This window comes from Mobula hypostoma, chromosome 4 (genome assembly GCF_963921235.1).
Source record: "Mobula hypostoma chromosome 4, sMobHyp1.1, whole genome shotgun sequence".
NCBI lineage: Eukaryota > Metazoa > Chordata > Chondrichthyes > Myliobatiformes > Myliobatidae > Mobula > Mobula hypostoma.
The window spans coordinates 24,880,382-24,903,130 of NC_086100.1; the positions used below are offsets into that span (position 1 = coordinate 24,880,382).

Here is a 22,749-nt window from a genome sequence, read left to right on the forward strand (position 1 = left end):
TTGTTTTTTGCTCCATTCTCTGTCAACTCTGGAGACTGTTGTGTGTGAAATTCCCAAGAGATCAGCTGGTTCTGAGATACACAAACTACCCCAGGCTACTGTGAGAAGTGAGGGAGGAGATTGCTGAGCCTCTGGCTATGATCTTTGCAACATCAATAGGGATGGGAGAAGTACCAGAGGATTGGAAGGTTGTAAACGTTGTTTCTTTGTTCAAGAAGGGGAGTAGAGAAAACCCAGGAAATTATAGACCATTGCATCTTACTTCAGTGGTGGGCAAGTTGTTAGAGAAGATCCTGAGAGGCAGGATTTATGAGCATTTGGAAGAGACATAATTTGATTAGGGATAGTCAGCATGGCTTTGTCAAGGGCAGGTAATGCCTTACAAACCTGATTGAATTCTTTGAGGATGTAACAAAACACATTGATAAAGGTAGGGCAGTGGATGTAGTGTATATGGATTTCTGTAAAGCATTTGATAAGGCTCCCCATGCAAGGCTCATGCAGAAAGTAGTGAGGAATGGGATCCAAGGAGACCTTGCTTTGGGGATCCAGAATTGGCTTGCCCACAAATGGCAATGGTGGTTATGGATGGTTCGTATTCTGCATGAAGGACGGTGATTTTTATAAATGACCTGGACAAGGAAGTGGAAGGGTGGGTTAGTAAGTTTGCTGATGACGCACAAGTTGGGGATGTTGTGGATAGTCTGGAGGGTTGTCAGAGGTTACAGCATGACATCAATAGAATACAGAACTGGACTGAGAAGTGACAGATGGAGTTCAGTCCAGATAAGTATTAAGTGGTTCATTTCGGTAGGTCAACTTTGAAGACGGAATACAATATTAATGGTAAGACTCTTGGCAGTGTGGAGGATCAGCAAGATCTTGGGATCCATATCCATAGGACACTCAAAGCTGCTGTGCAGGTTGACAGTTTTGTTAAGAAGGCATATGGTGCATTGGCATTCATCAACCATGGGATTAAATTCAAGAGCCGTGGTCATGTTACAGCTATATAAGACCTTGGTTAGACCCCACTTGGAGTACTGTATTTAGTTCTGGTCACCTCATTGCAGAAAGGATGTTGATTCTATATAGAGAGTGTAGAGAAGCTTTACAAAGATGTTGCCTGGATTGGAGAGCATGCCTTATGAGAATAGGTTGAGTGAACTTGGCCTTTTCTCCTTGGAGCGACGGAGGATGAGAAAGTGACCTGATAAAGGTGTATAAGATGATGAGAGGCATTGATCGTGTGGCTAGCCAGAGGCTTTTTCCCAGGGCTGAAATGGTTAGCATGAGAGGACACAGTTTTAAGGTGCCTGGAAGATGGTACAAGGAGATGTCAGAGGTAAGTTTTTCACCTAGAGAGTGGTGGGTGCATGGAATGCACTGCCGGCGATAGTGGTAGAGGCTAATACAATAGGGTCTTTTAAGAGTCTCTTAGATAGGTACATGGAGCTTAGAAAAATAGAGGCTTTGCGATAGGGAAATTCTAGGCAGTTTCTGGAGTAGATTACATGATCAGTACAACATTGTGGGCCGAAGGGCCTGTAATGTGCTGTATATTTCTATGTTTATCCCAAATGGCACCAACAATCATTCCATGGTCAAAGTTACTTGGATCTCATCTCATCCCCATTCAGATATTTGGTCTGAACAACAAAACCTCTTGACCATGTCGGCATACTTTTATGCATTCGGTTGCTGCAACATGAATGGCTGTTTAGATGTTTGCATTATTTACATTGGATTTGCAATTAGAGTTTGTATTAGGTATTTGCAGGTGCACCCAATAAACTAGCCACTGAGTGTAAGTTCCTCTTATGTGTCTCCTGTCCTGCCTCAGTTGATATTTCTTCATATTGGAAAATATTTGCAAGGAGACTGTAAACAGAATAGAATATGTCCTGGGTGAACTCTTCCATCACCTTGATTGAAATGGTCAAGGCTCTACTGCAAACTCTGAGGTTACTGGTTAAATTGGTTGTTAGCAATCAATACTTTTTTAGAATTTTCCACTTAAAGATTGGATTATGTGACTGCTCTGTGAGTTAATCAACTGTGTTTAGCATGCAAAGTTCAAAGTCTGTCTGCTTCTATTAAGAAAAGCACGGCTAGAAATACTAACCTGACACTTTTAGCCTTTATTTTTGATTTAATGAAGTACCCTTGTTGTTCACTTAAATTACCTCACCATTTATCTCAGTGGGTGGTTCTGTGACTTCATGTCAGAAGCATTGATCGATGAAAGTGTGAAATTTTGACTCCGTGTCTGAATTTGAATATGAACATTGACTTGTTTACAGCAACTCACAGACGTGTGCCAAGAGACAGTGAACTCTACGATTCAACTGAGATAGTGAAAGCTGAAAAAGAAGCCACCAGATTTGCTGGATTTCCAGGCATAAGCCACAGTAGTAGGAAGCGTTTTCACTGTGGTTATCAATATCACAGGCGAACCAGAGGAGATGAAAATAAAAATGCTTTTGCATCCCATTAGTTGCATGGAGGAGAGAATGGTATCCACAAAGCCCTCAAACATATAGCAAGGCATTACAAACATATAGTAGTCTTCCTGGAATTGAAACAATTGACCATCACTGATTAATTATTCCAAAAATATTTAATTAAAAGTACAATAATCTGCCTCTAATTTATTTAAAACCATAAAATATTCAATCTGAAAGGACAGGAAACTTACATCAATATACCTTTTGAATTAAAGGTGACGACTCCTTTCAGATTAATGGGGCCAAGTTATAGAGCATAGAACAGTACAGGCCCTTCAGCCTGTGATGTTATGCCAGCCTTTTAGCCTATGCAAGATCAATCTAACCCTGCCCTCCACTTTCCGTCATCCATGTGCCTATTTAAGTGCCCCTAGTGTATCTGCCTCTACCACCCGGCGCTCTCCATGCCCCCACCATTCTCTGTATAAAAAACTTACTTCTAACATCCCCCTTTACTCTCTTCAAATCAATTTAAAATTATGGTCCATCGCAGAGCAGCCGGATACAAAGTGTTTCTGGCCTCTTGGCCCAGTAACAGGTAAGTGTTGAATCCAGAAGTGGAGTGAGAAATCACGGGCCTGCATGTGCAACCATCAGTGTTGCCCAGTCGTGGAACTCTGGAGAGAGCTGAGCAGTGCATTATATGTAGGATCTGCTTTTGTATGGGACTGTGGGCTAGTTGCTAAGCACACCCGTATCATTGTTCAGAACCAACGTTTAGTGTAACAAGGGTCAGAAGCCATCTGCGCTTTGGAAGAAAGCCACAATAGGAGATAGTATAGTGACAGTGTTTTAGTTTTTTTAATAAGGTACGGTTAATATTAGTTTAAATTACAGACTGCTTTCCAGTATCTTAATATGTGACAGGATCTGCAGCAGTCAAGATAAAGGATGAACCTACTTTATCTTTCCCTCACCAATTTGTATATTGGAGATGAGACACAAATTTCTGTCTTCACAACCTACATTGTGTTGTCTGAATGGCCTTCTTGCTAAATGGAATAGACTTGGAATAGGCCTTAGAGTTAAAAAACCGGGCCTCCAACAGATACTCTGGGCCGCTGGCCACAGAATTGAATTCTACCAAGATCGGTAGCCTCATGGCTGAGTATATCACTTATTCTACTAACGCAATCAGGTAAGGGGACTTACCCTCATTTGGTGAGGAGAACATATGCCAAGAGCAACACCCGACCTAGCCAAGTATTGTGCATGAAAGCCAATGCAAGCAGCATGCACTAGACAGAGCAAAGCAATCCCCAGGCATAGGGAAGAGAAACAAAGTTCTGTTATTATGCCATCTTTAATATTGAATCATGATAAACAATTAAATAACTAACAAGATGAGGAGGCACCAACAAAATCCCCATCCTCAAAGGTAGTGGAACCCAGCATGCACATGCCAGAGGCAAGGCTGAAATATTTGCAACCATTTTCAGTCAGTTGTGCCAAGTGATTACTGAGGTCAGTTGTGAACCAGTTCAGTGCATTCACATTGTACTGAGAAATGACTAAATGTACAAAGTGAATTATAGAGTGGTAGAGCACTAAGGCAGAGAAACAGGCCCTTTGGCCCATCAGTCTGAGCTGGCCTGGTTTATGCCTAGTCCCGTCTACCTACATATGGTCCAAAGCCCTCCATACCTCTTTCATCCATGTACCAATCCAAACTCCTCTTAAATGTTGCACATCTACCAATTCTCCTGGCAGCTTTACCCACACCTGCACCATCCTCTGCGTGAAGATGCTCCCCTTCAGTATTTCACCTTCCTCCCTTAACTATGACCTCTAGTTGTAATCTCATCCAGTCAGAGGGGGAAAGCCTGCTCGCATTTACCCTATCTATTACCCCTCATAATTTTGTATATAAGATCTACCCTCATTCTCCTGTGTCCAGGAAACAAATTAGGCCAAAAGCCAAAGGAGCAGAAGTCAGCCATTTGGCCCGTCGAGTCTGCTCCGCCATTTTATCATGAGCTGACCCATTCTCCCATTTAGTCCCATTTCCCCGCCTTCTCACCATAACCTTTGATCCCCTGGCTACTCAGATACCTATCAATCTCTGCCTTAAATACACCCAATGATTTGGCCTCCACTGCTGCCCGTAGCAACAAATTCCATAGATTCACCACCCTCTGACTAAAAAAATTTCTTTGCATTTCTGTTCTGAATGGGTGCCCTTCAATCCTTAAGTCATGTCCTCTCGTACTAGACTCCCCCATCATGGGAAACAACTTTGCCACATCCACTCTGTCCATGCCTTTCAACATTCAAAATGTTTCTATGAGGTCTCCCCTCATTCCCAAAATCCTGCAAGATCGGACAACATCCCAACTATTCTATTGAAGATTGAGTCCCTGTACAAGCCTTTCATCCAGGCAGGCTCTTCTAGTAGTGGTACACCCCCATCCTCTGCAACAAAATAGATGTCTTCTATTTTATTATCAATGAGATCCGTCAAATAATTCCAATGAGTGGCTCAAACGTCAACTCTCGTGTTAGCAAAGAAACGGAAGGAGATCTCAGCAGTATAATCAGATGGTATTTTCTGCTGAATTATCTGCTCACTGATGCTCAGTCTAGGTTCCAGAAGTGAAGTCACATCAAGGCAGGATTTAACCAAGTTATGGCAACAGGGAAGATCCTGGTAAAACAGAAATTAATGGGCAGCAAGGGTATAAAACCTTGCAGGTCTTTTGGCATTTCAAGGGTAGGAAGTTGGATTTTTTTACATCATCCCTAGTTATCATTGCAAGAGTTCCACGAGCCTCCAGGTTAGAGGGGAATATTAGTGGATGGTGATGCCTGTAAATATGGACATTGGTGAGACATAGCCTGATTATAGTCATAGTCATAGTCATACTTTATTGATCCTGGGGGAAATTGGTTTTCGTTACAGTTGCACCATAAATAATAAATAGTAAAAAAACCATAAATAGTTAAATAGTAATATGTAAATTATGCCAGGAAATAAGTCCAGGACCAGTCTATTGGCTCAGGGTGTCTGACCCTCCAAGGGAGGAGTTGTAAAGTTTGATGGCCACAGGCAGGAATGGCTTCCTATGATGCTCTGTGTTGCAACTCGGTGGAATAATCTCCATTAAATGGAGATTAATATTTGTGCCACGTAAGTGCCAGTAATGATAAAGTGCTCGATAAATAAGTTATTATTAATGTCTTCAACAAAAAGAAGTCTATTTTTCCTTGATGTTCAACAAGGTTACCATTGCCAAATTGCTTACCATCAACTGTCTGGTCACCTTTGATTAAAAGCACCTTGGCCAGTTACGTGATTCTGCGGCAACGAGAACAACTGCACACCATTTCACTCCCTTTGCCTTACTATTGTCAAGAATCTGATGGAATAGTCAGTGCCCACCTGAATTTTCAACGTACTTGTAACACTCAAAAGCTGCCAGGTCAGTGCTTAGTTTGAACATGGTTTTCTAGTCAGAGTATTCCTTCCTTTTATCGCCAACACACCACAGCTGCAGGGTGTATCATTTATAAAATTCACTACATAATCTTGCCAAAAGTTTTTCAGCAGAACCTCTCAGCCTCTTGAGCGCTACCAGCCAGAAAGATAAGGAAGCAGGAGCATTGAAACACCATTCCTTCTAATCTTCACACTATCCTTTCTTGGAAATCTGTTTCTTCTTTGCTCATTGACGTAGCAGAATCAGGGGATTCCCTACTAATTAGTAGACAGACTCCAGTGGTTTAAAACAGCACCTCGCCAACTGCATTTAAAGATGGCCAGTGAAATTTAACCATGTTAACATCCAGTAAATAATTAAAGTGCAGAATAGTTCATCCGAGGATAAGCATCATCTGCAGTTTCTCCCAGTACAAGCAGCTTCTGATTTTCAGTCTTCAATTTTGTGAAATGTAACAAAATCTGAAGACTGATATGGGATCAATTAAAAGGAAAAATGCCCAGATTGTTTTTAGCTTGGCTCATGTTATTAACAACCATGCTGAGATGTTGAGGCCCTCAGGGGCATCTTGGTTAGCTCTTCTTCACATGGAAGAGAAATGATATTTTCCCCTGTTTAACAGATTTGAAGTAAGGCTGACTAAGAAGAAAATAAGGAAATAAACAACTCAGCAGAGGAGCCAATGGTGTGAAGCTGCTATCCGTGGGATTAGTATTGAGTACTTCTAAATCAGAACTCCACCTAACTGTTTGATACAAGGACATGGACCTGAAGCATTATTATTTTTTTCTCACTCTCTACAACTGCTGCCTGATCTACAGAGAATTTCCAGCACTTGTTCATTATAGTTTACTTACTCTAATCTAAAACTAACTACAGTCATGCATACTGGGAAGAAATATGATGCTGATTATTTTTCACACAAATTAACGCACTTCAAAACTTCTTGGCCTAGAAATCTTCCTGTCCCATTTTCCAGCATTGAAATGATGCTAGCTATCTGTCCTATACTGCTTCAAAGAAAATATGGCTCAGTTTGTTAGCACCAGCTCCAAATAACATTCTATTCTTGAGCAGTAACAAGCTCTAGGAGTCAATATTCCCATGGTGATGGTACGTTCTTTCTCAAAATTCTTAATTTCAGAAAATTCCTTTTAAAGAAAAGTGACAATCTAAACATAAGTTCAGATCCTACTATTGGCAGGAATGGAATTTAAATTCAAGTAATTAAATAAATTTGGAATAAAAAGGTAATGTCAGAAAAAGTAACCATGGAAGTTCTACATTGTAGAAGCACATCTAGTTCACTAATGTCATACAAGGTAAAGAATTCGCTGTCCTTGTCTTCTCTGGCCTGTGGATGATTCCATTCTCATCAATATGTTTGACACTTAACAGTGGTTTTAATTCAATTTGAAACAGGCTTCACCTCTGATATTGCAAACAGCATTCGCTTCCTTGATAAATAAAGAAAGTAAAGAATTTTTTAAAACCTACTCAAGCTAATCTTTGCAGGTTTTCCCGTTTCCCAATCCCATTAGCTTCCATTTTCTATATCTGTTCCAGTCATTTCTCATTCCCCAGTTTGTAGAAGAGAATTTAGTGGAATTTCCTTAACATGACTCTTTTTACTGACGATACTGACTCTGATTCCGATTCAGTAGGTAGTGTGGAAGCTTGTCTGAACAATTTCTTGCATTTAGAAAGTTCCTTTAATAAAATGGGGTTCACGGAAGTGTCTGGGCTCTGTGCAATGGGTAATGTTTTACAGCATCATGCCGTGTGACGTAAAGATCCAAATTCTAATCCAAGCATTCATCAGCTGATGCATTTGCTACTTTCCTTAAGATATTGTGTCAATAGATCGCTATCTTTGTGGCTCGTGCTTGTAATATATACCCTTTGACCTTGCTGCTCAACCTGCGGCGCAAGAGAAGGATTCCATGGAACTTCCAACACATGATGATGTTTTCAGGTAAGTTAGTTCCCTCTCATTGATGATGCCTTCTACTAAATATAAGTTGCAAAAACATGACATGATTAAATAGGAAAAAAGAGGTAAGTTTGCCCCTGTAGTAGGTGGTTGAAGGACTAACGATAAAATCTCTGGCAAAAGATGCTCAGAGTATTTGGCTAGAAGTATTTTTACTCAGAGTTATTGTCATAGAGTCAGGGAGTTATGGAATGCCACAATACAGAAACAGGCCTTTTGGTTCATGTAGTCCATGCCCTGCTATTATTCTACCTAGACCTCCATGCTGTTCCCATCCATGTACCTATCAAATTTCTCACCTGTTGAAATTACACCGACATCCACTACTTCCTCTGGCAGGTCATTCCACACTCTCACCACCCTCTGAAGAAGTTTCCCCCTCGAGTTCCTCTTAAGTATTTCACCTTTCACTCTTAACCCATGACCTCTAGTTGTAGTCTCACCCAACCTCGGCTGCAAAAGCGTGCTTGCATTAACCCTATCAATTCCCCTCATTATTTTGTATACCTCTATCATATATCCCTTCACTCTCCTGCGCTCCAGGATAAAATCCTAACCTATTCAACCTTTCCCCTTCACTCAAGTTCTCAACTAATGCATCGAAGGAAATAGGCAGTTGAATACCGATAATATTGGGGGAGATTATCTCAGTCATTGTGATTTGAAAATCACTTCTTTTAGAGGTGGCAGAAACAGAATAATTCAGTGCCTTCAGCTGGATATTGGATATGCTCTTTAGATAGAATAAATTGTGGGAAGGTGTGGGTTGGGAATGGGAGTAACAGTATTGTGACCATTGGTGGGTGCAGCCCAGTCTATCACAAACAAAGCCCTCCCCACCATTGAGTACTGCCACAAAACAGCAGCGGCCATCATCAAAGACCCTTGCCATCCGGGCCATGCCCACTTTTCACTACTATTATCCGGCAGGAGGTACAGAAGCCTTTGGTCCCACGGCAGTAGGTTCAGAAATGATTATTACCCTCAAACCGTCAGGCTCCAGAACTGGCATGGGTAATTTAATTCACCACAACTCTGAATTGAATCTCCAACCTACAGGTTCACTTTCCGAGACTCTTTAACAAATCAGTATTATTTTTGTTTGGATCGTTTGCCTTTCTGTGCAGTTTGGTTACTTGTCGGTCTTTGTCTGCTTATGTATAGTTTTTCACAGTGGCAGCTGTATAGGGACGGGGTTCGTATTCTGGAGATGGAAAGGACAACCAGAAGACACCAGAAGAGAGCCAGGGGAAATGCAGCCATGGTTGCCACCACTACCACATATACATGTCCCACCTGCAATAGAGGTTGTGGGTCCAGGATAGAACTGTATAGTCATCAAAGATCTCACCATTAAAGGAGTGGACATCATTATCAGATTTCCATGGACAACCGAAGAAGAGATAGTTTTTCATAAAATTCTTTCTTTTTCCTGTAAATGCCTGCAAAATTTGAATTTCAGGGTAGTCTATGGTAACATCTATGTACTTCGCTTAAAAAAAATATTTTGAACCTTGAATGTTAAACGACTTGGACCTAGCATAGGCTCAACGGGCCAAATGGCCTTTTTGGGTATCATATTAATGCTGGTACTGCTGATATTTTATCTGGTGGTGTCATTGTTCTTCATTAATGTAGGTTGCTATTTATAGAATGTTCTTGGCACCATTTCTTGAAATGAGCTTGATGAAAGAATCCAAAACTTTTTTCCAAAACTAAACTTTAATTTGTATTTATGTATTTGCTCCTGCATTATAGCATCATAGAATTGTACCGGTGAGTCCACTAATCAAAGGGCAAGGTAAAATTTTAATCGAAGTACATACTACCCTGAGATTCATTTTCTTGCAAGTATTCACAGTGGAACAAAGAAATACAATAGATTCAGTGAAAAACTACACAGAAGACTTGACAAACAATGTGCCAAAGACACACTGTACAAATAGAACAAAAAACAAATAAGGATAATAAATAAATAGCAAATAAATAATGCCTAGAACATGAGGTGTAGAGTCCTTAAAAATTAGTCCATAGGTTGTGGAATCAGTTCAGTGATGGGGTGAGTGAAGTTATCCACACCGATTCAGCAGTCTGATAGTTGAAGGGTGATAACTGTTCCTGAACCTGTTGGTGTGGGACCTAGGGCTCCTTTACTTTGTTCCCAATGACAGCAATGAGAAGACAGCATGATCTGGGTGGTGGGGGTCCTTAATGATGGGTGCTGCTTTCTTTTGGCAGTGCTCCTTGTAGATGGGTGAGGAGGGATTTTCCTGTGACATTCACTATTTTGGTAGGCACTACTTTTCGTTGGCCCTTATAATCAGTCTATGTCCACTACTGACACTCCTCTAACTTTGCTTCACCTTTACATGAAAAAGAATTCTTTTAGACTGGAGACACAGGATACTGGAAACTGGGGTGTGACTTTGGACACACTGCTTGACCGCTGAGTTCTTCTAGCAGTTTATTTTTGCTTCCTTTTAAATTATTCATTGTCCAGATCTCTGAAACCCATCACAAACACAGGAGGCTCTGCAGGTGCTGGAAATCCAACGCAGCACTCACAAAATGCTGGAGGAACTCGGCAGGTCAATCAGCCTCTGTGGGAATGAATAAACCATCGATATCTCGGGCCAAGACCTTTCTTCAGGACAGGAAAGGAAAGGAGTGGGGAAGGGGGATAGATAGAAGGTGGTAGGTGAAGCCAGGGGGATAGGAAGGGTATAGGGCTGGAGAGGAAGGAATCTGATAAGAAAGGAGAGTGAACCATGGGAGAAAGGAAAGGAGGAGGGGCATCAGGTGATAGGCAGGTGAGAAGTGGTAAGAGGCCAGAGTGGGGAATAGAGGAAGAGGGAAATCATTTCTTACCAGAAGGAGAAGTTGATGTTCATGCCATCAGGTTGGAGCCCACCCAGGTGGAATATAAGGTGTTGTTCCTCCACCCTGAGGGTGGCCTCATCATGGCACAAGAGGAGGCCATGTCAGAACGGGAATAGAAATTGAAATTAAAATGTCTGGCCGTCGGAAAGTTCTACTTTTGCCAATGGAGCGAGGATGCCCAGAGAGGTGATCCCCAATCTACACTGGGTCTCACCGACTTAGAGGAGGCTGCACTGAGAGCACTAAATACGATAGACAACCCCAGCAGGTTCACAGGTGTTGCCTCACCTGGAAGGACTGTTTGGGACCCTGAATGGAGGTGAGGGAAGAGGTGCAGCACTTTTGCCGCTTGCGGGGATGAGGGACAGGTGGAAGATTAGTGGGGAGGGATGAATGGACAAGGGAATCATGGAGGGAGTGATCCCTGCAGAAAGCAGAGAGTCGGCGGGGAGGAAGGGAAGTAAAGATGTGCTTGGTAGCAGGATCCCTTTGGAGATGACAGAAGTTGTGGAGAATGATTTGTTGGATGCAGAGGGTTGTGGGAAGGTAGGTAAGGACAAGAGGAACTCTATCCCTACTAAGGCAGTGGGAAGATGTGGTGATATTTAACAAATATCACTTTTATCCTCTATGTGCTCTGGTTAGGCCACATCTAGAGTATTGCTTTAATTGTTGGTTCCACACGTCCCACCCCCCCCATTCCAGGAAGCTTTGAATAGGATTTAGAAAAGATTTACCAGGATATTGCTTGAATTAGAGGGTGGTTGCTATAAGGTTTGGCAAAGTTGGGTTGTTTTCTTTGGAGTAATAGAAGTTGAGGAGAGACCTGACAAAAATATATAAAATTATGAGGTGGACAGCCGATATCTTTTTCCCAGGATCAAAATATTTAAAATGAGTGTATGTATTTAAAGTGAGAGGATGAAACTTCAAAGGAGAGTTTTGTACAGAGAATTGTGGGTGTCTGTGACGTGCTGCCAGCCATTGTGGTGGGGACAGATACAACAGAGGTGTTCAACAAGTTCTGAGATAGGCACACGGATACGCAGAGAACAGCAGGATACGGGCCACGTGCAGGCAGAAGGGATTTGTTCAATTAAGCATTATTAGCGTATTTAGTTCAGTACCAAATTGTGGGCTGGAGAGTCTGGTCCTGTGCGGTATTGTTCTGTGTTCTTTTGGGTGTCATAAGTAAAACACAGGAGTTCATATCCTAATTTTTTTGGTTTTCATAGCACACTGTTTGGAAGCAGAGAATTTTGATTCTGTGGATTAAAAACAGGCTCTGCTTTAAACAGCTAAATTAGCATAGACCTGGCACTTGGATCAAATTTAGACCAGATGTAGGTGTAAATCCTGGCAGATGGTACTGTATTCAGATGATTCCCCCAATGAATGGAATACAATCTGCTATTAATGGGGCCTGATTTTTCAGTAAGGGTTAAAGTACCATGTAATTATGGCTGATGAACAGCAAAGAGGCTGTCATGTTCATGTTCGGTAATCTGACTGTAGCTAACAGCAAGGTGACTGGCGGAACTGTGAAATCCAGGCACAAAGTGGCGCACGGGAGTTTAAGGGTAGCCGAATTTCTGCAAGTGGATTGCAAAAAAAAAAGGTTTCTTTAATGTCATTTCTGCAGTGGGATTGCCAAAGCTCCGGTTAGATTCCAGCCATTGCTTTGGCTCGTTGTCACTGCTCTCACCTCTGAGCCAGAGTTTATTCCGTCAATCCCAGTCCGGAAGTGCAAACACATTTTCCAGAATGACATCCCTGTGTGGTTCAGGGAATGCTGGATTGTTAGTAGTACCATCCTTTGGAAGAGGTGCTAAAAGAAGTCTCCTCGGGTGTCTATCAGGTTCAGATTTATTTCTCATGTGTACATTGAAACATACAGAGGAATGCGTTGTTTGCTTTAACAACCAACACAAGACCCTTTCTCACCCTCATACATATATAAATACACACTCCTCCAGCCCCAGGGCAGTCTGCCACCAGGCCTCCAGTCCTTGGGCTCACAAACTTTGGGATGTGTATCTTTGGACTTTCCGAGCCCTGGACTTCAATCCTCACCTTTGCCCTCCGGACTTCACCAACCTCTGGGTATCAGCCGCTGGATTCGCCAGTCACGGGTTTGACTTCCCAGACCCCCATGGCACTATTTTGAAGATATTTCATCCCACTACGCTAGATAATGTTTATTCCTTCAGCAGTAGGATGAGGTGACTTTGGTCATCATTTTACGTTGCTGTTTGTGGAAGCTTGCAATGCATAAATTAACCACTTTCTGTCTGTGTGGTGAGAAAACCTTTGCGAGGCTCTGTGGAAGATGCCGGGTGGGTGGAGCCACTCAGTCGGTTCAGTAGAGAGCTGATTTGGGTGTGATCGTCCAGATTTCCTCCCCTCATGCTGTAGCCTTTCTTCATCTCTATATTTACAAAAAGATGCAGGTCTAGATCTCATGGCTCAGAATGCTGGCATTTACATTCTGTGGTCTCCTCTTCCATGCAGCCAACCTGCCCATCAGAGTACAGCATGGGTTGAAGGTGAAGGTTAGATGAAAGGAAAAATTCAATGCCCTCTCCTGTCCAACTACAGGATATCAGTGGGCTTTGTTCACCTATTCATCCCTTCCAAAATGAGGATGTAACTGAGATTGCAAAGAAAGGAAAAAAAAGTAAACAGAAACATGCCACAAATATAATAAAGATAATCTACTATCGCTATTGTTCTTCTAGGTGGCAATATTAACCTTCACCTTGACAGAATGGGGTGATGCACCATGTATCCTGCCCCAATGTCACACCTCAGCCTCAGCCTCGAAATATGATAAAATTGAGTGACTTGTTTTTTTCCTGTTTCCTATGCTAGTCACCCTGTGATGTTGCCGAGTGAGATGAATATTTGTTCATTTTTCTTATTAAGGACAGATTTATACTGCAGGCCGGTGTCCGCATGATCTGGGTTTAGACAGCTCAAAATCCTTCCGAATTGGAAAGATCATGGCAAATGACAAAGGAAATGTAGTTTCTGCAGTAAATTGCAATGACTTTGTTACTTATTTTTAAAGGGAAGGGTTGAGGGCAAAGTATGCCACTCACTTGGCGATTATTGGTATGTTCACTACAATCACACATTGTCTTTGAAGGATCTGGAATGAGCTCAGCAGAGGCACATGAGAAGTCCCAAGGAGAAATTCACAGCCTGATTCCCGTCACTGAAATCAATGCTGAATAGCTTGAAGAGAATTGCACTAAAACAGCTATTTGGAAGTTCATTGATTTTTCTTTTATCTCAAGCTATAGATGTTAGCAAACACTATTAATCCCCTGATATGAACTCCTTTGGACAATTACACCTGCCAGTCCCAATAACTGTCAGGCCAGCTTCTTCTGGGCTTTCAGGCTGTTGTCTTCTGGCCCGGTTTCCAACCTGTAATCGGGCTTCCGTACTGAAATGATGCCTCTGTTTCCTGGACAGTGTGTACAGATTGCTTGTGAATAGTGGTTACCTTTAATATTCATTAAACCTATAGGGAAAGCCGATCTACATTACTAAAAAAACTGGCTAAAGGTTCAGACCTATATAAAAAACCTAATAATGTTATATTTTTATCATACTTAAAAGTTTACAGAACAGAAAGAAGCAGTGCCAAAGAGCTAGTCATCCTAATTTCATGTGTGTTGCTTGAATTTCCAGCATCTGCAGAATTCCTGTTGTTTGCATCCTAATTTAATTCCCACTCTTGGTCCATTTCCTTGTCACCATCGTAATCGTTATGTGCCCTGTTGTATGACGTGGGTGATCGTGCTGTTCCATCTGTCTTCAATCTGAGAAGTTCTAATAAGCTCTTTACAACTTTTGCTTCTCCATCCCTTGATGTAACTCATGAATGTCATGCACTGTCAACCCCAACTTTTTCTTCCATCAGTTTTTCCTGTTGCTGCAAGATGTTCGAGCTTCTCTTTCCTCAGTACGTCTCAGAAATCCAGCTGCCATTTCTTGATTGATGTTACCAGCTCTCTTCTTATTCCGACATCGCAATACTTCTTCATTTGTTAATATGTCCTGCCACAATATTTTCATCATTCTTTTCAAAAACCATATTGCCTTATATACTCTTTTAAAATGCACTAAGGGTTTCTGCCTTCATTCTCTTTGGGCACTAAGTTCTGGGCTTCCACAACCAAATGAAGAAGATATCTCCTCCTATTCCTTCCAATCTTTCTAACAATTTCTTTAAATCCAAATGCTTGGGTACAGATAGTTCCCTTCAGAGAAATAAGGAAACACACAGTCTCCCCCTCCCCAACCCTCTTATTCTGGCAGTTGCCCCCTTCCTTTCCAGTTCTGATGAAGGATCTCAACCCTAAATCTCCACTGCTTACTCCCCTCCATAGATGCTGCCTTACTCACTGAGTTCCTCCAGCATTTTGTGTGTGTGTTGCTCCAGCAGTGACAGTATCTCTTGTGTTTATAAGAAACAGTCTCAACCTCTTTCACTAAAATTCTCCAGACACAGCATTTTCCTTATAAATCCCTTCTATGCCTTCCTGTATGTCTTGACTAGAACTATATGGTGTATTCCAAAAGTAATCCAACATTTTAAGCAATTCCAAAATGACTCTTTTGATCTTAAATGTGATATTAGATTAGATTAGATTAGATTATGAGAACACTCAGTCCTCTTTTTATTGTCATTTAGAAATGCGTACATGCATTAAGAAATGAGACAATGTTTCTCCGGAGTGATATCACCGAAAACAGGACAAACCAAAGACTAACACTGACAGAACCACATAACTATAACATATAGTTACAGCAGTGCAAAGCAATACCATAATTTGATGAAGAACAGACCATGGGCACAGTAAAAAACAGTCTCAAAGTCCTGAGTCAATCGACTCCCGAGTCCCCGATAGCAGGCAGCAAAAGGGAGAAACTCCCTGCCATAAACCTCCAGGCACCGTCAACTTGCCGATGCCTTGGAAGCAGCCATCACTGAGTCCATCTGTCCGAAAACTTCGAGCTTCCGACCAGCATCTCCGATACAGCCTCCCGAGCGCCATCCTCTGCGGAGCGCCTTCAACCTAGCCCTGGCCGCTGAAACAAGCAAAGCCGAGGATTTCGGGGCCTTCTGCTCCAGAGATCCCGGTTACCACACAGTAGCAGCGGCAGCGAAGCGGGCGTTTCAGAAGTTTTCCAGATGTTCCTCCATACTCTCACGTCCGTCTCCATCAAATCAGAATTGTTCACGGTCCCCTACTTGACAGATGACAGGTATCATTACTGGAGAGGCCGTGTGCGCTGCCGTCGCACCACCATCTTCTCCCCCCTCCCGGGAGATATAGAGGAAACTAACCTATTTGTCCTCTTATCCTCTTTGGAATAGTCTGGGGACATGTGCTGTAAAGTCCCTCTGTTACTCTTTACTACTTCAGCACCCTGTATGTTCCTTGATATTTGTTTTGACCACTCTAAACGCATTAACTCATACTTCAGGATTGACTTCTGTATATGACTTTACTGCTCATCCAATGAGTTCGCCTATTGATGCTTTCTTACTCAACATCATTGACATGACTTATTTTTTAATCACTACAAATTCTTTAATCACTGAGGACTATTTTTCCCAAATAATTAATAGAATTTCAAAACAAGCACCCAGTCCAGAGCCATGCACGGCCTATTGCAAACAGCTTTGGTAACAAAAATTTGTGCCAATAAGTTAATTTTGTCTTTTACCCTGAACAGCGCTGGTTTCAACTTGGTAGTTGCCTTTGTATTCCATGGGATGTTACTTTAAGTCATAGCTACAGCACAGGCTCTTTGACCACCCATTTGTAGTAACCCTACATTAATCACTGAATAGTCTGTCATGTGGATCCTTTTCAAAGGCCTTTCTAAAAATACATGAAAACTGCATCAGATGCACAGCTGTCACCAATTAAGTCACTTCATCTGCAAAATAAAAGGAATCAAATTAGTCAGGCCAATCTACTCTGACATAATTTCTGCTGACTGACATTTTTTCTTCATATTTTAATATATCCATTTCCCTTATGGTTCATTGTTCCCCTTTCCTTTCTGGTTCATTGTTTCCCAGACAAAGATGTAATCCAATAAATTGCACCAGATGAGAAGCTGACACATGAGTGGTTGATCCCCAACAGATCTCTGGTTTCACACTGGAGTTGCATTGTCTGACTTTTAGATTTTATGCTTGTGGGAAATTGTGTCCCCAAACCAACACGGAAGCTAGTCTGGGATTTCCTGCTTAGTGAATCAAGTGCCTGAAAGTGTGGAAAACCCCAAAACAAAAGAGATAGCTTTAGTGGAGAGAATAGATTAACATTTCATTGGTAAGGAACTGTGTGCTAAAGTGAGAAGGTTGCTCACAACTTTGACATCCTGTTATTACTGATAAGTAAATTGCAGTCCATTCTATTTTTAGAATAAGCTGCTAAGAAGTCCTTTGTATTTTATTCTTACTGTTGATTGGAGAAGGCAAAGGGCCACCTAGCAACTGGGTGTTTTAAATATCAGGTCAAGAGTTCCTGTTAGAATGAAAGACAAGACTAATAGGAATAGGGAAACCTGATTGATGTGGGATATTGAGGCTGTGGTCAGGAGAGAAAGGGGCATGGGTCAGGTGCAGGCAGCCAGGCTTAAGCAAACCTTGGAAGGTGTATAGGGGTTGCAGGAGTATACTCAAGAAGGAAATCTGAAAAGCAAATAGTGGCATGAACTAGCTTTGGCAGAGAATATTAAGGAAAATCCAAAAAGATTTTGTAAGCATGTTAAAGTAAAAAGAGAAAATACTAAAGTGGGTATATTTGTGTGGAGCAGCAGGAGGTGGGTCAGGTCCATGATGAATATCTCTGCTCTGTTTTTACCATGAAGAAAAACACAAAGACTTTGGACTTGGAGAACTTAATTGAGAGGTCAATCATATGTCTTATGGACTTAAAATGTATGGAAGTAGATAAGTCTCCAGGGCCTGGTCAGGTATATCCATGAACGTTAGATCCCTAATCGAGATACATACATCATGATTAGGGGTGGGTGTGCCTCTGTTTAAGAAGTGCTGCAAAGGGAGAAATAGGTACTATAGTCTAAGGTTCATCCATTGTCATCGATGAAGACCTTGGCACCATTAGTAGTTTTTATGAGGTCAAGTTGCTAGCTCGACACTCAATCCAGCACGGATGGAGAGTATGCACAGGAGCCGGCCAGATTCGAACTCGGGACCTTTCACCCTGAAGTCCAGCGCTGATGCCACTACGCCACCAGCCAGCTTGATGATGGTGTCGAGACTAGCGCTTGATTTGGATTTATGTGAGGGAGAGTTGCGCAGCGTCAGCCTCACTCTCTCTTCCCAATTCCCATCTGGATCCAGTGGCAAGACAAGAGTCGAGATGGCTGGAGATGGGACTAGGTGCAGTGGTTCACCAGAACGTCTTCTGTGTCTTGTCGTGCCCTACGGGTTCCACGATGCTTGCAGAGACCACTTCTTGACCGTTGGACGTCCATTGGTCTTGTCCGCTCAATCTGCCGGAGTCTGTCTTCACATTCTGGGATAGACAACTCCCTATCTCACCGAGGGTTTGAGACCCGTCGGCTACCCTCACCTGGTTTAGCCGGCTTGTCGTGGCCGTTGCTCGGGGTGTGGCTGCTGTCACATGCAAACAGCTACGGGGAGCCACAGGTGAGAGCTGAGTGCCAGGTGGGGACCAAAGGTGGACAAACCGCCTGAAAAGAACGCGACATGTTCCCCCACCAGAGGTGCTACCCCTCCCTGACACCCCGTACATCCCAAAACTTGGAGGAAGGAACTCAGGAACTCAGATTATCTAACTGTCATCAACTTGATGCCTCTGATACATACAGGAGTGTTTACTCCACCCAGCATTCTGAAGTCAATGACAAGCTCCATTCTGCTGACATTGAGGAAGAGGTTGTTCTCTTAACAGCATGCCATGAGACTCTCGATATCTCCTTCCTGTACTCTGTATCAACATTGCTGGAGATCTGACCAACTACAGAGGTGTCAACTTAAATGGACTTAGAGCAGAAAATTTAGCCACACAGTAAGGAGTTCATAGGGAGTATAATAAGGGGCTGAGAACACAGCTTTGCAGGGCACTGGTGTTGAGAATAATCGTGGCGGAGGTGTTGCTGCCTATCCTTACTGATTGTGGTCAAATTAGATTCAACTTTATTGTCATTGTGCCGAGTACAGATACAAAGCCAATGAAATCCATTTAGCATCTGACCTGAAATGCAAAGAATAGTGTTACTTACAAAATAACTGTGAATAAAAAAAGTGCTACAGCACACAAATATAAAAGTACTGAGACAGTACAATACGGATGCAATACTGCTTAGCACTGTGGTGAGAGGTTCAGCAGTGTCAAGTGGTCAAACGTCAAGGATCCATTGCAGAGGGAGATGCTGAGACCTAGATCTAGGAGTCTGGGGCTGGGTTTGTTTGGAATTGTGTTGTTGAAAGCAGAACTGTAATTAATAAGTAGGAGTCTGACATAGGTGTCTTTGTTATCCAGATGTTCCAGAGATGAACGAAGGGTGAGGGAGATAGTATCTGCCATGGACTTGTTTCCGGAATAGGGCAATTATAGTTGGTTGAGATTGTCTTCAGTCAAGTAGTGACCCAAAATCTGCTTCACTGATGCTAGCTGAAGGACAATTATTGACCAGGATTCTGGAGACAAGTCCCACTCTTCCTCCAGATAGTGTTATGACATCTTTTACATCAAGTCAAGAGTCGAAAAGAGGACACCGTTTTTGTCTCATCTGAAAAGCAGAACCTCTATCAACATGGGGCAAATAAAATAAGGGTAGTGTAGGATCAGCATAAATGGATAATTAGAGACTGGTGTTGTCTCAGTGGGCTGATTCCATGCCACTTTGCTCTTTATCCCATAATCATAGAGTATTTATCACAGAAACAGGCCTCTTGACCCAACCTGTCCATGCGACTGTATGAACTGCACCTTCCAGCACTATTGGTCTGTCAGTCATGGCTGTTGTGGATGAGTCGCTGGATTGAGACTTGAACCAGGAATATTCTGCCTCAAGACAAGAGCCCGCTGCACAGACCAAACACTGAGTGCTGACTCATCAGACTTTACTTATTTTTTAAAATTTAATTTCTCAAGAAACAGCGCGGAATAGGCCCTTCGAGCCACACCACCCGGCAACACCCAATTTAATCCTGGCCTAATCACGGGATAATTTACAATGACCAGTTAACGTGCTAACCAGTTTGTCTTTAGACTGTGGGAGGAAACCTGAGCACCCAGAGGCAACCCTCACCATCACAGGAAGAATGTACAAACTCCTTCCAGGCAGTGGCAGGAGGTGAATCTGCATTGCTGGTACTACAAAGTGTTCCGCTAACCCCTACGCTACCATAGTCTAAGCCTTTCAGTTGACAAGTACTAATTCCTAATTCATGCTAAAGGACAGTGAGTACTTGTCCCTTTTGAAGCTAAGTGTCCTTTTGTTCAAATAAGATTTAGTTTCTCTTGCGAAACGCAAAGTAACACTGACCACTTAAAACAGGGCATGTTCCCATCAGCAACAAGGTCCCCTTAAGAGCACCCTTCAATAATAAGCAATCTGCCAGCAAGTGTTCTGCAAACCCAATATTGTGTTTAAGTGACAATTTTTCCACTCAGGGAAGTACCCAGATCACTAACTGATGAGATTTCTCCCATTTTCAATTTGACATACTCTTCCCTACCCCAGACATCTCTCCATAGCCCTCCCCCCCGCAACCCTTTGATAACTAAATTAATGCACAACAGCGATCAACACCAAAATTTGTTTCTGAGATTTCAGGAATGCATTATAATCTGCTAAATACGTGGTCGAATTCTTAAAATGCTCCAAGTGATGCTGTTCCATCTAGTGACGTGTGATTAATTTGAAAGGAAATTGAGGTCATTTGTCAGGAAATGTTCTGAATTGATGCAAACCTGGGTCTATTTCTGGTGTTCAGTTCAGCTCACTATGTTTTGTTTGAGGAACCAGGAGGTCAGGTGGCAAGACAACACATCCGCTGCTGCTTGAGCAGATAAAACGAAAGAATGAATTACAGTTTGGCTATGTATTCTGCCTAACAAGAGCTCCATAAGACATAGGAGCAGAATTAGGTCAGGCCATTTAGCCCACTGAGTCTGCTCCACAAATCCATCATGGCTGACATGCTATCCCTCTTAACCCCATTCGCCTGCCTTCCTCCCATAGCCTTTGATATCCTTACTAATCAAGAAACTTGAACCTCCCCTTTAAATATACCAAATGATATAGCCGCCACAGCTGTCTGTGGTGATTAATTCCTCAGATTCACCACCTTCTAGCTGAAGGAATTCCTCCTCATCTCTGTTCTAAAGGGATGTCCTTGTTTTGTGAGGCTGTGCCCTCTGATCCTTGACTCCCCCAATAGGAAGCATCTTCTCCACATCTACTATGCCCAGGCCTTTCAATATTCGATGGGTGTTATATTTTATTAGATTAGATTCATTGTGTATTTCTGCTGCTAACAAACCTTGCTGCTTATTTGTAATTGCTCTGTGCACCAACATCACAATTGCACCCTTTTGCTCAGGCCTGCGTGGTGCCATTGCATTTGCCCTGGCTATCCGAGACACCGGCTCCAAACCCAAACAGATGATGTTCACCACCACCCTGATGATTGTGTTCTTCACCGTCTGGGTGTTTGGAGGGGGAACCACTCAAATGCTGACGTGGCTTCGCATCAGGTGAGTAACCAACTCCGCCTTTGTCAGATGGGGGGAATCGTGTATGAATGAATCAGATTAGCAGCATCCAGAATGAATCTGATTTGGGAAATCATGAATAAGTCAGCCTTGGAAAATCCTGAATGAATCAGTCCATCAGTTCTGAAAACCTGTAGGAACTAGTCAGTATAACTTTCTGAGGTTTCAGGGAGCAGACTTTATAAATGTTACTTTGCCATTAACTTTCTGCAGAATGTGGCTGTGGGTTACATTGCAACACTATCCTGATCACAAACTCGATAGTGATATGGCTGAGATGGATTCTCTTTCCTCAAAAGCATCAGACGAGGAGCTGACCATGAATTGTACTTGTGGTTTCTCCAAGTTAGCAATACACGAGAAGGCTAATGTTACACAGGCGACCAAACGGATATTTCTGCCACCCAGCCAGGGATTGGCCATATTGAACACGTGCGGTTAGAACAAGCATTTAAAGCAGGGAGAAACCCACCATCCGCGTGAGCTCCTCCGTGGGTCAACTACTCATCTTGGGAATCTGCTTAGGTCACAGACCTTACACAGGACAGCCAAGAGTAACTCTGTTGACAACTTCAAGTGGCCTGATGCTGGACAACGCCAAGCATAACAGCGCTGTCTCCATTCTCCAAACAACATGTAAATTAAGCAGGTTTGCTACTGGAAAGTGTTACATTGTCATTGAACTTCCTGATAAGACTTGCTCTAGTCTCTGATAATCACGCTGTAAGGCTGTCCAGAGGCATATTTGTAATCTGTGCCAATTTAGCAGTGCGTTATGAAAACTGAAGGAAACAAAGTATAATCGTTCCTAATAATGTTAGAATAGTATTTGGAAAAAGTGATAAATGGGAGAAATGACTATAACCAAATAATAATCTCATTACTGTATATCTTATGTGACACAATGGCCAGTGAGAACAAAACTTGAAGATATTATTTAACCTGCTGTTTGGAGGGAAATAGTTCTTTTTTTCTGTTGTCACTACCATTCACCCTGGATGCTTTGCAATAAAGGTTTATATGGGGTCGATCGATGCAGCATTGTTAGTGCAGTATTACCAAATGTCAATGCAAAGATATTGGAGAATATGAAATGTAAAGGTGTTTAGAGTGCTCATAGATCGTTA

General features: G+C 42.4%; 1 protein-coding gene across 1 annotated transcript in view; it reads left to right on the forward strand.

The window, feature by feature from the left end:
- Nucleotides 1-22,749, forward strand: part of LOC134345172 (sodium/hydrogen exchanger 9-like) — a 585,864-nt gene that overhangs the window by 330,478 nt on the left and 232,637 nt on the right. Inside the window, exons 11-12 of the mRNA XM_063045405.1 lie at nt 7,808-7,919; nt 21,451-21,604. Of these exons, the coding sequence (XP_062901475.1) occupies nt 7,808-7,919; nt 21,451-21,604 (266 nt within the window). The remainder of the gene's footprint in view (nt 1-7,807; nt 7,920-21,450; nt 21,605-22,749) is intronic.